This window comes from Protopterus annectens, chromosome 2.part1, assembly GCF_019279795.1.
Source record: "Protopterus annectens isolate FY-2018-M chromosome 2.part1, PAN1.0, whole genome shotgun sequence".
Lineage (NCBI taxonomy): Eukaryota > Metazoa > Chordata > Ceratodontiformes > Protopteridae > Protopterus > Protopterus annectens.
The window spans coordinates 498,268,371-498,286,987 of NC_056729.1; the positions used below are offsets into that span (position 1 = coordinate 498,268,371).

The following is an 18,617-nucleotide window of genomic DNA, read 5'->3' on the forward strand; positions in this document are numbered from 1 at the left end:
GTGTGGTTCATTTTTTTTTCCCTACAGAGTCCAGACGTTAGCCCTGTTTTATGTCCAGAAGATGCATTTTGCCCACCAGGAAGTACTGCTCCACAATATTGCATGGAAACATTCTTCCACAAATCCGGAAACAAATGTGTTGTTTCTCCACTAACTGTTGTACTGCTGGTAACATTTGCGGCTTGTAAGTAAATATCAAATAGAAACAGTTTGGATAATGTGAGAGATTAGAATTATTTCTGAATAAAAAACCTTTTCATTCTGTAGCATGCTGTCAATTAGCTGACATTTTTGTTAAAACTTTATTAATGATTTTAAAGACAAAAATAAATTATGAGGTTACTTTCTTTGTTTGGAACTTTTACAGTAGCACCTGCTTTGTGGGAGACCTTTACTCCTATATCAACTTTGACTGTTGTCAGCAAAACTTGCCTTTATGGTAATGATTTTTTTTTTATTCAGTTTAGATTATGAACTCTGTGTGCGTGTATCTTTGTAGTGTTGCCTTTGTATATGGGGTGTTCAAGAGCATAGACTCCATTTGTTTTGAAAACTCAACAAAATTGTGCAGTCTTTTCACTGGTAGCAGAGGGTGGTTTTCAGCTTTGGAATTCCACTTTAACTAAGCCCTAGGAATGCTGGAAAATGAGGCTGTTGTTTGGACTTCGGGGAACTGCTCTGGAAAGACAGAAGCATGCCCTTTGCAGCTGTGCTGCCACTTAATGGGAGCAGAGGAAATAGCAATGGAGATTTTAGGAGAGAATTTGAGCACAGATGAAAGTGTGTCCACTTTAACTAATTAGACTCGTTACACTCGAGAAATGAAAAATACCTTTTTTCATTAGGCACATTCTAATTTGATTGGATTATTAGAGACAATGTAGTTCCTTTGACATATTCCATAACTGCTTTTGAGTAAAGATATAGTCAGAAGGAAAAATATATTTTTGTTTTACCTTTATTATTATATGTATTGTAGGCACGTTTGGCTGATATTGGCCGACCTAGTGCATCATGGGTTAAGGTAGTACTTCAGAGGTGATGGGTGGTTTGAACATTCCTAACTGAAAGATGCATTTTGATGTAGTTCAACTAAAGCTGTATTTATTATCTGTATGAAAATATGAATATGAAAGGAAAAGATTAAGCCTGGGGTTCATACAGATCACTCGCTTGACTCCCATATGGTTAATTAACAAGGCTGGCATAGCATGGCATTGCCCAAAGATATTTAATGTAATAGGCAATTAGCTTGATGGAGATAAACTAGTTAAGGAATCTGCTAATAGAAACTGCACAGACCACACAAAGGACCATACTGTGACAGAGAGGTCGAGTGACCCATGGATCCTAGAAGCACGAGTGTAGTATACCCCCCCACAGGCACTGTACATGTCCACACAGGCAAGGTTATGCCACTAAAAGAATTGCTGAGAGACATAAGGGCTTTCCAGAAAAGTTCCCACTGATTTATTTCTATTAATAGGAAAGAAATTGGTGTATATGGCATGCAGAAAAGGGGATGAGCAAGCAGGGGGGCACACAGAAGGGCAAGGGGACAGAAAGATGAGAATTGGGATGGGAAGCAAAAGAACTTTTTTTGAAAAGGGTAGAGGGGGGAGGTAAGTTGTGGGCAGGAAAGATGGTATAGAGATGGTAGCCAGGACAAACAAGCACGCACAGACAAAGACCATCAAGAGAGTTGCTAACACACAAAGGGAGACATAAAGTAGACTGACAGGCAGACAGAAGGAAGACCTGTGATAGAATGACGTAGACTACCAACTATGGAGGAAAGTAAAACACATGGAAGGGGGAGAACACCATCATGGAGAATACACTGGTATGACAGCTCCCTTTCACACTACCCGGAGATGTACCCAGCCAGAGATCAGTGACTTCAATGACTGCCCTTCCTAGTGGCCAGGGCCAGGCAGTGGTAAGACACTGTCAGCTGTGCAAGAATGTTCTCCAGATAGCCAGTGCAGTTGTCAAGCAGCTGGTCTACCTCCTCCTCCAACTCGTGTCAGTTTAACTTATGCCCTACCAGTAGCATCTCTCGAGGGTGAAACACCACCTCCTTTAATGACCTCTGGAGCCATTGAAGTCATCCCCTGCCTTATAACCTTTTTCACTGTTTAGAGAGGTAGGCCTGGTGGTAGCTGAAGATTCCAGCAGGAAATGGTAGGGCAGGTTGTTGGTAAGGTGATTGCTGCCACACCACAGCCACAGCTTTGACTGACTGCAGAAAATAGTGGCATAAATAAAGAGGAATGAAATAAATGTCAAATAAATGTAAAGGAAGGACAACAAGAAAGAGTGACCTAAGAGGGAACAAACATTATTAGGTGCATCACACAAAAAAGATGTAGGCCCTGGGTAAATGCTCTGTATTCACCTTGGAGCTTCACAAAATCAAAAAAAAAACTCTTAACAACTACGGCTAAAGGATAAAATACTATTTAATATACATGAACAAACAAAAACAATAGTGAGCGCTTTCACTATCCTCCTGATCGCTTCTTCAGACTAAAATGCATCATGTAAATATATCTGTTCGGGCTCTACCTTCATGCAACTCGAACAGAATTTCAAAATAGAGGTAGATTTCTATGCAGACTGCAGAATAAGACACTTGTATTTTAGCTTTTGCCAGTACTGCAAAGTTTTCTATATTGGGACAGCTAATAGGATGCTAAAGGAATGTATCCTTGAGCATATGAGGGACATAGTAAACAAAAAAGAAACTAGTGCCTTGGCTAAGCATGTTGAAGCTGAGGGGGATGCACCATGTTTTTAATTTCTTTGTTCTGGAGATAGTAGATGAAAGTATTAAGGGGGTTGATATTAAGAACAAAACTGAAGAGGCAGAACAGAGGTGGATTCTACAGCTGAACACTGATAAGCCCCCTGGGATTAATGGAATGATCTCCCTAAAACCATTTCTGAAGGCCAGACCACTCAAACATTGATTTTCTAGTTAAAAGTTATGTTTTAATTGTTATGTATTCTAAATACTATAAATAGTATAAACTGTAAAACAGTGTTAAGATTAATGTTGAAGTTTTTATGACATGCATCCTGAGAACATTTTTATATGCGCAGTGTTTTTAACAATGTTACCATTTCTTAGTTATGCTAATTGTTTTTGTGTTCTGATTGGTTCACAGTAAGTTAAATTCAGAGGGTTAATTTGATGTATTTTAGTCTGAAGAAGCGATCAGGAGGATCACGAAAGCGCTCACTTTTGTTTTTGTTTCTTTGTTAGCCGTGGTTGTTCGAGTTTTTTTTTTGTTTTTATTATTTGGTGCATGTAAGACTATCAAGCATTAAAGTACGTTGAGAAGTGTAATGCTGAATAAGCAATGGTAAAGTAGAGGATATGTCTGACCAGTTAGACTAAAGAGTAGAATTGCACACAGTGAGTCATGAGGGTCAGGAGGATATGGCTGTTTGCGAATCCCCTGTGTTTGTGAAAGTGCAATGCACATGGTGCAGTATGAGACTGCAGGAGCCATGGAAGGTGGTGTGGGGTGCCCCTGCTGCAGTCTTCTATGGGCAAGAGATGAATGATATGTCAAGACATGACATAATGTACAGATGTTGCCAGGGCAACATCAACAAAAATAGTGACCTAACAATGGGCACCAGTCAGTGGTTAGCTTTCAGGTAGTGGATATGGCAGCCAGCAGTACATAATAGGGTATGCTAAAAAGAATCATGCTGAGATATGCCATGAGAAGTGACACTGCCAAGGGGCTTCCAATGGGCAGTGCATGCAATATGCAGGGCAGTCAGACTGGTGTTTCATGTAGGAATGGCAGGGATGTGGCAGTGGCCATAGCAATGTTGGGAGGGGGAAAAGCCACAGCTGTGTGGTAAAGTATGCCACATGACATGCTGAAGGGACAGTCAGAGGCAGATTCCCCTTATTCTGCAGTACTTTAACCTTTCTCTGCCCTATAAATAATTACCATCACTTCTTAACCATATCTTTTTCTCTTTTGTTTCTACCCTATTTTTAACTCCGTTTTCATTTTATTTCACTCATTAGCTATAACTTCTGAAGATGTTTCTGTCTTCCTCAATAACTATCGAATAACTTCCACTACCCATTCCTTAGATTCTTCTCTTTTTAACAGTGTAGGTAGGAAAGAACCATTGTCTAAGTTTTACTTCATTATCCTTCATGTTTATCTTAGTTTTTATTGATGCATGATCTGAAGTAGTTACTGGATGTTGGTTGAAGCTTTTAATTAAATGCAAATATTCCTGTGAAATATAATTTCTGTCTAGTCTATCCCTGTTATTGTACCTTGAGGAGTAATATCTAAATTCTGTTTGAGTGCCTACTACTGAACTCAGATGTTCCGTGCCAAATATTTTCATAAATGTCTTCAGAAATCTAACCTGTTATATTTTGCCTTCTAGGTTCTCCTATGCATCCTTACTATTGCAAACCAGGTTCTATTCCCCAACTATAAGTAATATTGTCTGCTAAAAGCTGATTATTTCTCCCAAAATTTTCATAAACTTCATAATAGCAGTGTTTGTTGGCATATAAGTATTTACCAGTGTCATCCTCATACCTTGCCAGTAACCCCTTACTACCACAAATATACCATTACTGTCTTTTTTCCCCACTTCTATCACTATTGGACCCCTCTGACAATTATTGTAATTAATTCCCTTTTCTTTTGTCTGTGATATTCTTCTGAATGTCAATCCTGAAATCCTTTTTGTGAAGTTCACATGCTCATTTATTTTCAAATATGTCTCCTGCCACATCTAGTTTGCACTCTGCATTTCTTAATATAATTCAATACTTGTGCCTTTTTGTCTGTACCTGTAAGACCATTTACTTTCTAATGCAATATGGATAGCATAAGCATTATGCTAAGTTATTGTTCCCACCTATTATACAAGACAGCTTTTTTGAAAGTGTATTTCCTCCTTTGTGTAACATGCACACAGAAATGTTTGTCAAGTTAATCTTTTATACATTTGTTAATAATCTCCATTTGAACCTGTCACATTTTCAGGATTTTTTGTTTTAATAAAGTCCCCCAAACAAAAAATCTAAGCACATATTCAGACCTAACCCCGACATACACACAACCTATACACTTAGAACAATCACACAAAGCTACTTACACCTTCAAAAATGGAAGTTTAAACCTCCACTTAAGAACAGTTGCCCCAAATCAACAGCTGCACCCATAGGTACTGCCTAACCTAAACTTAATTTTAACAAAAAGTGTACTGCCTTTCTTTAAATTAAACAGAATTGTAACACTGTTGTATAAAATGCATTAAAGTATTAAGGCTGCTGTGCAAGCTTCTGTCTTATTCACTTCCCATAATTTCAGATTGTATTGTTTTACCAAACTGTTTGCCATTGTACCTTTAAATTTTGCATTTTGTTCAGCAAAGAATGCTCAGAACTCACATGACTAATTGCTTGCACATACAGACAGCTCCTCTCCATGTAAAAATAGTCAGCAGTAAATCTCTCTAAATTTCACTCAGAAGAGAATGTACAGTTGTATTAATCTGCAGACTTCTCAACTCCCACTGATCATTTGCTAATGAAAAAAAACACAAGCTAATATCTTTGCAGATGTAAGAAACTTAGCATTTCTCATGACTTTCATTATTTTAACCCATTTTTCAAATGTTTGCAAAACACTTCTTTATAGCTTAAGCCAAAAGCATCAGTCTATGCATTCACCCTTGTAAAAATAAGAGAAGATATCTTAATTCTGCATATCATGTAGTCAATTCACTTTTTGCTCCCCACCCCCTCACAACCTCCCAGCATATTATTAAACTAGCTTTTCTCCAGCCTTTCTTCTATTTTTATACTGTAAAATCTATATTTTCTTACAACTAAAAAAGATACTTAAGTACAGTACTTTTAATATCTTTAACACATACAGCAGTCACTGAAAAGACTTGCCTCACATTTAAAATACCACTAAGTACACAAAACTGATTTACAATACACAACATGCAGTTTAGGTCATATGTTTTATACAAATAATTATAAGAATATTATTTTACTTACAGTTGCTTTATTTCCCCTTTTAGTGTCCTTCTAAACACTAATAACACAAAGTTGGTTATACGCTTTATAGTCCACACACAAGTTTATCAAAGTCAACAAAAGTCCAGTCTATTTCAGACACCTTTTCTTGCAAAGCCATGTTTCAGAAATGTGTTTCATTTATAGTCTCCCATTTACTAATTTCAGTGTTGCTGGTCATCTTCCTGTTCATCTCCATATCCCAACACCTGACTCTGATTCAAGTTCAAGGCATTCCTGATGCTTCATGTCAACTCCTATGCTTTATTTCACTCGCTCAAGCATTTTCCTTTGAAACTTTTGAAAAGCTTTCCCTGCCAAAGTCTCTCTGAGCTTTATAATCAGAAGAAAAAGAAGCAGAGTCCCTTTCTGCTTGCTGACTCCTTTTTATTGGATAAGCTTTTTTTTATTTCCTCTTTAGCCTGTTCTGCATCAAAAAATATTTTTGATCCTCCAGGAAAAAAATTCTCTGAAGACAGCTGGATGTAGCAGCTTGAATATCACACCTGCACGTCGACATTCCTATTACTGGAGTAAATGTGCTTCTGTTCTCTGTGTACAGTGAATAACCATTTATTCTACTGTCTCCAGTTTTTAATGTTTTGTCCTTCTGCCACAGTTTTGTCAGGGTCATCTCTTTCTTCTGGTATGATTGCATCTTTACTAATATTGGTCTGGGCTAGGTTTGGAGTATACACTCAATGTGCCCTTTCAATTAACAAATCCTGCTGTGGAACAGCAGTCCAGTTGTTTATTTGTGCTTTCATAAAATTCATTGTCTGTTCTTTTCAGTTTCTGTAATATAGCAGAAAATCTCAGGTTTTCCCAGTATGTTCTTTCCTCTAAGTAAACTCTTTTTTGAAACTGCTGTTTTTGAGAAGCCTCATACTCAGCCAGCTTTTTCTTCATTTCACCCTCTGATTTTTGCAGTTTTATCAGTTCATCTTAACAGCCAAGTAAAACTTCTATTTTTCCAGTTGTTTGCTTGAGTTGATGTATTATTTTTATATTTCATTTATTTTGATCACAATGTGGTACATTTGATTTATTTTTTCCTCTGAATTACTGGAAGCAGTCTCTTGAAACAAAGGTGAACCTTGAACTACTTTTTTGCTGAACAGCTTGCAGAATCCTTCCCAGACAGTGTTTTCTTTTTACCTCCTCTGGTTGACTTCATCTCAGGTTTTCTAAATTTCTTCTTTGCTGGCATCCAGGCAGTGTATTTACTAGCCAGCAATTGAATCCCCCCCCCCCCTAAAAAAAGTTTCAGTGGCACTCCCCTTTCTCAGTTTTTCACTCTGGGAGGGCTGAAGTTTAGCTGTTAAGTGTGCGGCCGTCTTGGAAGTCTGTAATATGCCATTGTTATCCATGTAGATCCAAATAGTCTTAATCTTAATTCTGATTTAACACTGATACTTAAAAAAAAAAAAAAAAAAAAAAAAAAAAAAAAAGTTAACTATTTGCAATATAATCTGAGACCAGGAATTAACTAATAGCCATGTTTTATTTTCACTATATGGTAAATCTTTACAAGAAGGACCAGTGACTCCACACCTTGTATTACAGTCTACTTTATTACGTAGAAATACATAATACGTCTTAGGTACTTTGTTCCATGTTATGTGCCCTGTACAATATCAGTTTCAGTTGCAAAATCCTATACAGCTCATTATGTTTCAGATTTCTAATAGTTCTCATTTTTTGCCTTTTTTAAACAAGAAACATCTTTATTAATACATGATAATTTAGTAGGCAATCATACATTTATATAAGTGAGAACAAACCATATTGACATAATTTTAATTGCAAACATTATACATAAATCACAAACCATGTTGACATAATTGTATTTGCAAACATACATCACTTATAGTCTATCAGTCATCGTCAGTCAAACATTACATAGCTCATTCAAATCCTGCCGTTTTTTAAAACCTCACTCCTCTTCGGCATGTATTATTCCCACAGTTCCCATTTTTGTTATGTAATTTGTCCCTACCTTTTTCTGAATATCCAGGTTACAGTTGTTTTCTCTGTTACTATATTCACTACTTCTAGTAAAATTGGTTTAGACTTTGATTTCCATTTTCTAGTAATTGCTTTTTTGGCAACCACCATAATTAGATTCAGCAAGGCCTTACTGTGTCTAGACAATTCAGATTGTGTATCATAGCTCAAAATATTATTTCCTTAGTTACACCAATTTGCTCACCCAGTATCTCTGACATAGTTGTCTGCGGGAAATCTTTGAAGTCTGCTAACTCATTACACTCCCAGAAAATATGTTCTTGGTTACCTCTTTCTTCCCCATCACCCATTCAACATTTGCTGTCTACCTGATGAAAAAATCTTTGGAGTCTACTTGAGGTAGAAAAATAAGATCCTAAATCTTCTAGACTTTGTTGCATATTTAGAAGACATGCATGTATTCTCCCGTTGTTTCTTTGTGACTTGCTTATCCAGTGTTCCACCCCAATCCTTTCTAACCTCCTCTGATTGATTAATATTTTGTATGCTCTACTAATTATTCCTTTTTTAACAGCAGCTTCTGTTCTACATGCTACTAAAAACTACCAGTGTTGATCTTTCACTTAGGATCCCCCTATTTTTTTCTTTGCCTGTACTCTATCAGTCCTTGATAAGGAAGGCAATATCTGTCCTACAGTCCAAATAAATTCTTGGCCTCTTCCTATTCTATTACCTCTGTCTCTCTAATTATTTGATCCCAGTACTTTGGTTCTTTTACCAGTGTTCTCCAGTAAATTCCAGCCCTCTCTTGCCTGTTGTCTGTATCCCTATTTGCAGTCATTCCTATTGGCAGGATCTCCTTTCTCCACTCATGTTGACTTAGTTCATAGAATACTTTCTGCTACTTTGCAAATATAGTAATTGGCATGGTTATGTTTATTCTCCTTAATGATCTGCATCCCAAATCTCAGTCTTTCCTTGTTAATTGACCACCCCCCATGTTTCATCATCATCCCTTTCCACTTTTAATTATATATATTTTTAGTAGCTCTGAAATACCCCTTCAAATCTGGTAATCCCAAACTGCCTTGTTCAGTTGGAAGAATCGGCTTATCAAATTTGACTATTGCCGTCTTCCCCTCCCAGATAAAATCCTTCAATTATTTATTAATTGCTGTCCACAGCTTCTCATTTGGTTGATAAAAATTTGCCTGACCTGTGTATAAAACTAAAGGGACTAAAACATTTTAACTGCTTGTTATTTTGCTGTCCATATTCATATAACAGAGCTTCCAGTTTCTCAGATTTTGTATTATCTTTTGTTTAGTCTCTTCCCACATATCCTTAGCAGCCACACCAGAATTTTTTTTAATCCATAGTCCTACGCACTCCATTTTGTCATGTCCCCATAGATATGGATATTGCTGAACCAATCTGTATGTGGATCTATAATTCTTAACTATTGCCTTTGTTTTACCTTCATTAATTTTGTATCCTGAAAAGATTTGAAACTGCCTCAAATTTTTCCACAACACTGAAATGCCCTAAATATAATGTGCAAATAGAGCCAGCTTTTATTGATTACCATACTAATTATATCCTTGAATTTTCGAGTCTCTTGTTTTCTTTGCCAGTGGTTCTAAATATAGTGCAAATAACAAAGGGGAAAGAAAACACCCCTGCTTGGTTCCTCTGCTCAGACAGAAGCCATCAGAGAGGAACCGTCCACACACACAGTTTAATTTTCACCTCTGATCCCTCATGTAGCCTCCTAATCAACCTTGTATTTTTAACAGGGAATGCAAATGCTTCTGTTGCCCTGCTCGTAAACATATGGCTTACTCTGTCAGATGCTTCCTCTGCATCAAGACCCAGCAACAACAGTGGTATTTACTTACATTCAGCTTCCCTTCGGATAGTGTTCTGTTAATAGGTTCATAGGTTGGTACTAGGCTATCAGTCCTAGGGCCTATACAAGCCTAGCCATAACAATTCCCTGGCTATTTCTTCCCACATTATTTACTTTCCTGGACCCCTGTCTAGTAGGGCGACTGACGTGATCCCTGGGGTGAATTTCCTTTCTCCCATCCAATCGTCAAGGTTCCTCTTGAAGAGGTCCAAAGAGGCACTCTGCTTGACATGTATAGGCAATCTATTCCAGAGTCTGGGGAGTCTCTGGGTCAGGAACCTATCCCTCCAACATGTTTTGTTTATTGTGATGACAAGGTTTAGATCCCTGGAGCGTGTAGCTCTGAGGGATTGGGATTTCTTTAATTGTAGCATGTCCAACAGCTCTGGGTTTGACATGGCCTTGTATGTTAAGCAGAGATCGCCTCTGAGTAGGCGATATGCGACAGAGTATAGCTGGAGTTTTTAAGGCGGTCAGCGTGGGGCATCTGCTTTAGGCCTGTGATTCTTTTAGTGAGGTATTTCTGAGGCCTTTCCAGTTGTTGCAGATGTCTTGAGAGGTACATACCAAATGGGGCGTTGTATTCTATAATGGGTCTAATGAGGGATGAGTACAGTGGGACAATGACCTCCTTTTTCTGGATGAAAAGCCCTTCGTGATGAGGTGTGCTACATAGAAGGATTTCCTGACTGTTGTGGCGATGTGGTTATCGAAGGTGAGACCACTGTCCACCTGTGTCCCTAAGTCTCTTATCACACTTTCTGTGTTTAGTGTACTGCCACCTATATGGTAATTCATGGATACATGTTTTTCCCAAAGGGGATAACAATACATTTCTTGGCATTGAGCTTGAGCCCATGGCTCTGGCACCAAGCATCTGTTTCTGTAAGGCCCTTTTGTAGAGTATCCACATCATTTGGGGATTCAATAATGGCTCCCAGTTTGCAGTCATCTGCAAACTTTGTTAGCCAGAGTCCCTTAGTGTTGACCTGTACTTCAGAGAAGTAGATGCCAAACAAGAGCGGCCCCAGGACTGAACCCTGAGGTACTCCACTTGTCACTTGTCTGGAGCTGGATTTGGAGTCGGCTACTTTTACAGTGTGGGTTCTATCAGTAAGCCATTTAGCAACCCATTGGGTGACATAGGGATTTATGCCCAACTTAGTAAGTTTATCTATGATTCCAGAGTGGGGGATGGTGTCAAAGACCTTGGCAAGGTCTAGATAGGCTGTGTGGACCACCTTACCCTTGTCCATGGCTCTGAAGACTGATTCAAAGAAGTCAATCAGGTTCAGGAGACGAGATCGGCCCTTCACAAACCCAAACTGGGTGGGGTCCAGTGTTTGAAGGTTGCCAATGTCTTTGTTTATAAGTTCCATGATAATACGCTCCATGGCCTTGCAGATAAGGCTTGTCAGACTGATGGGACGGTAGTTTCCGGGATCCAAGGTGGATCCCCCCTTGTGGATTGGGATAACTGTAGCTCTGCGCCACTCAGTGGGCATGAAACCTGAGGTGAGGCTATGATTAAACATGATACTTAGGTGAGGTGCCAGTTCATATTGTAGTTCATGTAGTACACAGCCCGGGATGTCATCTGGTCCCAAGGATGCTGTATTCTTGGCTTTAGAGAGTGCGTTTTGTACCTGTGTGGCCGTTATTACTGGAATTTGGCAATCTTCCGGTATTGAGATGGGCCATTTAGGGGGTGAGAGTGGGGTGAAGTTGGCACTGAATCGATCTGCCAGGATATTGACAATATCCTTCGGATCAGTATATTTAATGCCATTCTGTTTTAGCTCAGAGCAGATCTGAGCATTGCCATTTAGATTCTTGACATAATTATAGAATGCTTTGTGGTTGTCTTTGGAATCTTTGGCAATTTTATTTTCGTAACTAGCTTTGGAGGATTTTATGAGGCATCTCAGTTTCTTACTGAGGCTAGTAAGGGAGTTTTTTGCATCCTGGGATTTTCCTCTCTTCTGCAAAAGTTTCTTCCTTTTGTTGTAAAGTTTGTTTATGGCAGGGGACCACCAGATTGGCTTCCTTTTTTTGGATGAGAGCATTTTGGTTCTATTTGGGATGGCACGATTCATGCATGAGTGGATGTGCTCGTACAGTGCCATAGTGTAGGATTCAGCAGTTGAACTTTCAGTTGCCGTCTGCATGGGTGTCATGAAGTTTGTCACTTCTGACTTGAGTAGCATGAAGTTGGCTTTGGAGAAGTTTTTTTATGGTGGTTTCTTTACTGGGGGGGTGGGGGTGGGATGTGGATGTTAAGGGTGATTAGCTTATGGTCAGACCTGACCAACGAGGGGGTGACCATAGGTATGGAGCATTGATTTCCCATGTTGGTAATGACCAGGTCTAGGATATTGGAGCCCCTGGTGGGACTATGGATTAGTTGATCCAGGGCGTTGGAATTTATGAATTCCAAGAACCATTGCGCAAAGGTGTTGGGACATGAGTAGTTTTCCCAGTTAATGGCAGGGTAGTTAAAATCACCCAGTATTAGGGTGTTTGGGTTCTATCTTAATATTTTCCAGTATGTTTAGAAAGGTGTAGTGAGAATCTTGGGGTATGGTGGGGGATCTGTAGCAAGCTACAATTTGGATTGCAGTCTTACCTAGTGTTAGTTGCACTTGGAGAATTTCAGACACATTGTGTTGGGCAACTAGCCTGGTGGTGTGAATATCCTTGGTGAATATTGACACTCCTCCACCTTTAGTGTTTCGGTCCTGGTTTGGTGGCCGAAAAGTGTGGTAAGAGTTGTAGCCTGGTATTGCAGGGGTGCTCTCTGGAGCCTTGAACCAGGTCTCAGTTACTGCACAGATATCGATGTTCTCCATTTTAGGAGTGCCTCGAGAGAGTGCATTTTGAGGTTTAGACTTCTAGCATTGAGTAGCATTACCTTCAGATTTTGCATGCTTGTACCTGTTATGGTGGTGGTTTTGTCCTTTGAAGTTTGCCTAAAAAAGGCACTATGGGGTGGCAAGAACCTTAGCCAGTAACCTGAATCCCAGGGGCGACAGGTGCAGACCATCTCTGGCAAAGCATCGTGGTCTGTCAGTCATGTCATCCCAGGCAGACAGATACTGGATCCCCTTTGAATGACTGAGAAGACAAATTGGAGTCCGACCACCACAATAAATGGACAAAAAACGAAATATTTATTAGGACAAGCGCTTTCGTGTGTAACAGACACGCTTCTTCAGATCCTTTACATAAACAGTTTAGCAGGCAATGCTTATATATACATAATGGGTAAAAACTCTTTAATTGAAAACAATTAAGCAATCTAGCTGTGAACCAAACATCTGCTTCCAACAATCCAACACTGTTAAGAACCGTTAAAAACCATAGCAACAAAAAAGCAGATTCAGACTCAATATATTGTGTGGCTGTTAGTTCTGCTTTAACAAATCTCTGTTGAGAACTGATCTGAGAAGTTGTTGCATAAAAAATATATATATATATATATATATATAAATTAACATAATAAATTACTATTAAAAGTTCCTGTACAAGGAATTTTGGTAAAACCTGTTCTAAACACTCAAGAAATTTTTTATATTAACCAAAAAAGAAATTCTAAAAACCTCTCTATCTATGGATATGCTTAGGAGTATGAACCAAATGTGTTCCAACATTAAATTATGTCAGCTGGAATCCACACGTTCGTGAATCTTATACCATTGCATCCTAAACATTACTATATCAAACTGGGTAAAATCAAGAACAAGTGTATGAGACATATGTACAAAACATATACATAGAAACATGAGTGTATGAAAATGTGGACTTTAATGTATAAGGTAGCAGTCCTATTCTTGCGTCCTGCCTACTCGCTCTCTGTCCGGTGAACAGAATGTTCAACACTGGTGTGAATTCAGCTTCAAACCATCGGAGCGAAATATTTCATCTTATGTGAGGCATCCATAAATGCCTTATATGTATGAACATTACACAAAGAACATTGAATAATAAAGAGGACTTGCTGTCATATGATGCAACAAGACCCATAAATGAATGTCTGTGTAAGGATCGTATCAAAGCAAGTATAAACCTGTTAAAACTTTCTGTGAAAATAGTAATAACAAATAGTAATGGATCATGATGCATTCAAGCACATGACAAATGCTGGGGCACATTTAACTAAGTAGCAATTCATCTAACATTCTAACTAAAACTTACAAAAGCTCATGGCACAAACAAGTTTTCAATTTAGATAATAAAACAGGTATAGGCGGAGCCAATTGTATGAGGAAAGTATGTGATGAGAAATTAAAACACTATCAAAACTGCCTGGGACATCATTAATGATGAAGCTACAGATATCTAAAGATGACTAATATGTACCTTTCAAACTTTAGAATAAATGAGGTACCTAGTGTGTAAAAATGTGTGTATGTGGCATTATCTTCGGTCTAACGCTTATGTGTGAAACAAGGGTAAACACGTGTTGTAATATAAAATCTGGCTTTTCAAATCCAGTCTGAATATTAATGAAACATGCTTACCATTCATAAAACTTGTAAGAAATATTCTTTGGAGCTATTTAGAATGGCCACTAGCATCATTATCAAACATAAAGATAGGTCTCTACTTCTATAGGCTAAGAGAATCATAAAAATCCATCAATGAGTATATTAAAATGTCATAATGAGTATGTTAAACATAATGAATGAAAGACATCAATCCATCTTTCTGAATGAAACCTGATAATATAACAATTTACTAGGAAGGTTACACAAAAAAACACCTAGAACTATATAAAAATTCAAAAACTCATAATGGTAAAATAAACATGATAGTGGTACCCAAATAAAGGTCTGGTCAAAAATATATTCGTGTGTATAGCTGTCTGGTCTAATACAATCAGTCGACCTGAGCCTATATTATCAGTATGAAACCTAAATGAGTGATAAACAAAGTATTCAGATTGTACTGTGAAATTATGTACAGATATATACCCCTTTGAATGACACCATAAGCTTAGCCAATTGTTGAAGTCAATCATTTTATCCTTATATTGTGGTATCATTCTGGGCGAAGGCAGGATGCTACTCAGGGCTAGTGTCATACCTGCCTGGGCCACATGATCAGAGAGCTCTTCCATGTCTCTTTTCATGTAGTCCAGGGAGGTACATCTCAAGTCATTCACTCCAACATGGACAATGACAGAGTCATATTTGTACTTGTTGTGGAGTGACTTGAGTGCATGCGTTATGTGGCGGATCCTGGCACCCGACAGGCAGCTGACTGTAATTTTCTCCTTATTCAACCTGGTGGGAGGGACATCAGTGTGCCGGACTATAGAGTCACCTATGACTAAAGTGTTAGGTACATTGTCTTGCCTTAGGGGCTGTTGCTGTGTGGCACACTGGTGTTGTGAACTATGTGACACATTGGTTGTGATTGGTGTTTGTTTGCGTTTCAGCTTCAGAGGTCTTTGTTGCTTGGGCAGGTTACAGTTAAGGGCCTCTGCATATGTGGATTTAGTGTTGCTATATGTGGGTGTTGGTGGTGCGGGTTTAGAAGGGCTATGTGTTGCTTGAGGTGTAGTGTGGGTGTTAACCTTCTCCTCTTGACTGTTTAGCACAATCTTGGGTGGAGAGCTTTGCTTCCATTTTGGCTATGTAAGTGCATCTCTCACAGGTTGTAGTGTTGGGTGGTAGGAGGAGAGGGTTGTTTGTGTACATGAGGCAATTGCTGCATTGCCCCAGTATGCCCAGATTCACCAGGTGGACAGGAGAAATCACGGAAGCTGACCCTTGGACATGCCTGGTTTGGGGCTTTTTTTTTTCTTTGTAAAGTATAGGAGCTGTTTCCTTAGCAAGGTACTTTGCAATTATCGGCTGTTTAGTGCCTACTATTAATTTCTCCTTGTTAACAAGGAGAGTTCAGTGTTTGTATGAGTTTAAGGCTTCCTAGTGCTTTCCAGCAGGTATTAGAGAAAGTGCTAGTCACAGGGATGCTTACAGGTAAGATTGAAAAGAATGCACTCTGCAGTGTGCACTAGAGAAGTTAGATGTGAAAGTAGGTAACTTGAGTTTTACCTGTTTGAAAAGTTAAGGTTTAGTGGAGAGTTACTATTTTTAAAACAGCAAGATGGACTGAAAGGGGTGGTCACTTTTGTATTTTGGTACTATGAAATACTGTAGGATGGCCAATAAATTTAAATAATTGAAGGGGTGGGATTTCAAAAGTGATTATTTTGTGATTACTCACATAAGCCAGTGAAAGTAGAGAGAAATGAGATATATGGTCAGATTAACATAAGAGGCGGGCAACTAGAAAGACAGTGGTATTTAACACGACAACTTAAATGGGTGGAAGGGCGGGAAAAAAAAAAATTCTGCCTGACTCAGAACAGAGAGAGCTGTGGTCTCTTTTGAAGTTTTAATATGCTGTAAAACAGAATAACAGCAAACTAACCTTTCCTTCACAGCAAAGTGTAGCAGAGTCTGGATGAGCCTTTCTGGTAAATTGTCAAGTGTTTGCCTTCCCTCCACAAAACCAGTTTGACCCATGCCTATCAATTTTGGCATCACATTTACTATTCTTTTAGCCTTTATAGTCATGGTTTAGGATTGAAATAGCCCTGTATTAAGCTGGACCTGATGGGTCTTTATCCTTTTTAGGTATTACAGCCGCCAGCTTTCTCCCAGGAAGTTAGTGCTTCTCCTCCTCTTAAAATATTTTTAAACAAAACCTTCCAGAACTTTATCAGTTTTTTTTCTCTCCTAATTTCTAGACTTCCACAGGAATTCCATCTATTCTTGGGGACTTTCCTGTTGATTGGTTGTACATCATCATTTTTATCTCATCTCCTCCTATCTTATTAGTAATTGAGCTTCATCTACCTCTAACCTTGGCATATTTAATTCTTCCATAAACATTTCCATTTGTACCTTTTCTTGATCTCCACATTTCTCTGCATTATACAGATTCCTTAAAATTTCCAAAATATTTCCAGTACTTCTACAGGATCTATTATTTTCCTTGTTAGAGGCTCCCTAAGCTTGGTGACCGTTCTACTTTCTGTTGCCTGAATCATTGCTCTAAAAGTTTTTCTTCTCTGGCATTATCAAAAAACATTTTTTAGCAGCAGCCTTTCTAAACTCATGCATATTATCAAGGTAATCCTTTTTCTGCTTAACAGTCTGCAGTTGCTCCCCCTCTTCTGTAAGATTCCCCATTCTGCAATACTTTAACATTTATCAGTCCCTCTAATTCTTGTTGCTTCTTAACCATACCTCTTTCTTTTATTTACACCCTGTTTTTAAACTATACTTTAGTTTTATCCTACTCCATAGATATATTTTCAGAAGTAATTTCTGTCTTCTCTAATAACTTCTGAGTAATTTCCACTATCCATTCCTTAAATTCCTCTCTCTTTAACAGATAGATGGGAAAGTGCCAGTGTCTTATATTTATTTCATTGTCCTGTGTTTTATTTTCATTATTGTTGGCACAGGATCTGAAGTAATTTTTGGATGCATATCAAAACGTTCACGTAAATGCACATGTTCCTGTGAAATGTGAGTTATGTGAAGCCTAGCCCAATTTTTGTATCTTGGGTAATAACACTTCAAAATCCTGCTACTATTGAATTCTCATCTTTGATGTCAAATATTTTCATAAATTTCTTTAAAAATCTACCCTCCTTTGTTATACTTTTTCTTTTGGGCCCACACCTCCAGACACATCTTTCCTGCTGCAGCTCAAATTCCAGTCCCCACATATAAGTAATATTCCCTGCTAAAAACGTATTTCCCCCAGAATTTTCTTAAGCTGCATTATAGCAGTTTTAGGTGGAATATAAATATAAATACATGCCAGTGTAATCCTTCCCCGTTGCCAGTAGCCCCTTAGTACTACATATCTACCATTATCTTTTTTATCCTCTTCTATCACTGTTGGAGCTTCTCTTGCAATTAACATAATTATTCCTCCTTTCCTTTGTCTGAGGTATTCCGCTGAATAACTGTCCTGAAAACCTTTCCTAATCAGATTCACAGGTTCATTTCTTTCCAAATGCATGTCCTGTAGCATAGTTATTTGCACTGTACATTTTTGTAATATAGTTCACTACTCAGTCTTTTTTGTACAGGTCTGTGAGACCATTAACATTTAAAGAAAATATAGAAATTCTCATTATGTTAAAAAGTTGTTATCCCCATGTTTTATTTCTAACAGTTTAACTATGCAGTTTCAGCTTTTGCATTACATGCACACACTACTGTTTGGCAGGTTGACCTTTCATACAGTTCTCTTGTCATATCCATTTAAGCCTGTGTCACATCTTGCAAAACTTTGTTTTATTTAAAGCCCTCAAAAAAATACACCCTCAATACACCCCAAAAAACTATTAACAAAAAGTATGCATATTTTTAGATATTTAAGTTTTCCTACTAGGAACAATTGTCCCAAACTGACCGCTACACTTAGATTTGGGTTAACCTAAAAAGAAGGTTATTCATGTTAAAACACATGGTACAGCCTGAGCTTATAAGTGATTTCTGGTTTTGTCTTGTATTTATTGTTGTCCCAGAATGAGAAATTATTTGAATGTTTTCAGAAAAATATTATTTCCTAGCCATTGAAAGAAAGTCATTAAAAGAAAGAAGTATTCTGTTTTATTGCTCTTTA

General features: G+C 38.1%; 1 protein-coding gene across 1 annotated transcript in view; it reads left to right on the forward strand.

Annotated features, from left to right (window-relative positions):
- LOC122794856 (latent-transforming growth factor beta-binding protein 2-like) overlaps positions 1-18,617 on the forward strand; it is a gene marked incomplete in the record, with an annotated part of 523,235 nt that overhangs the window by 382,410 nt on the left and 122,208 nt on the right. Inside the window, 1 exon segment of the mRNA XM_044063459.1 lies at positions 28-184. Within this exon segment, the coding sequence (XP_043919394.1) occupies positions 28-184 (157 nt within the window).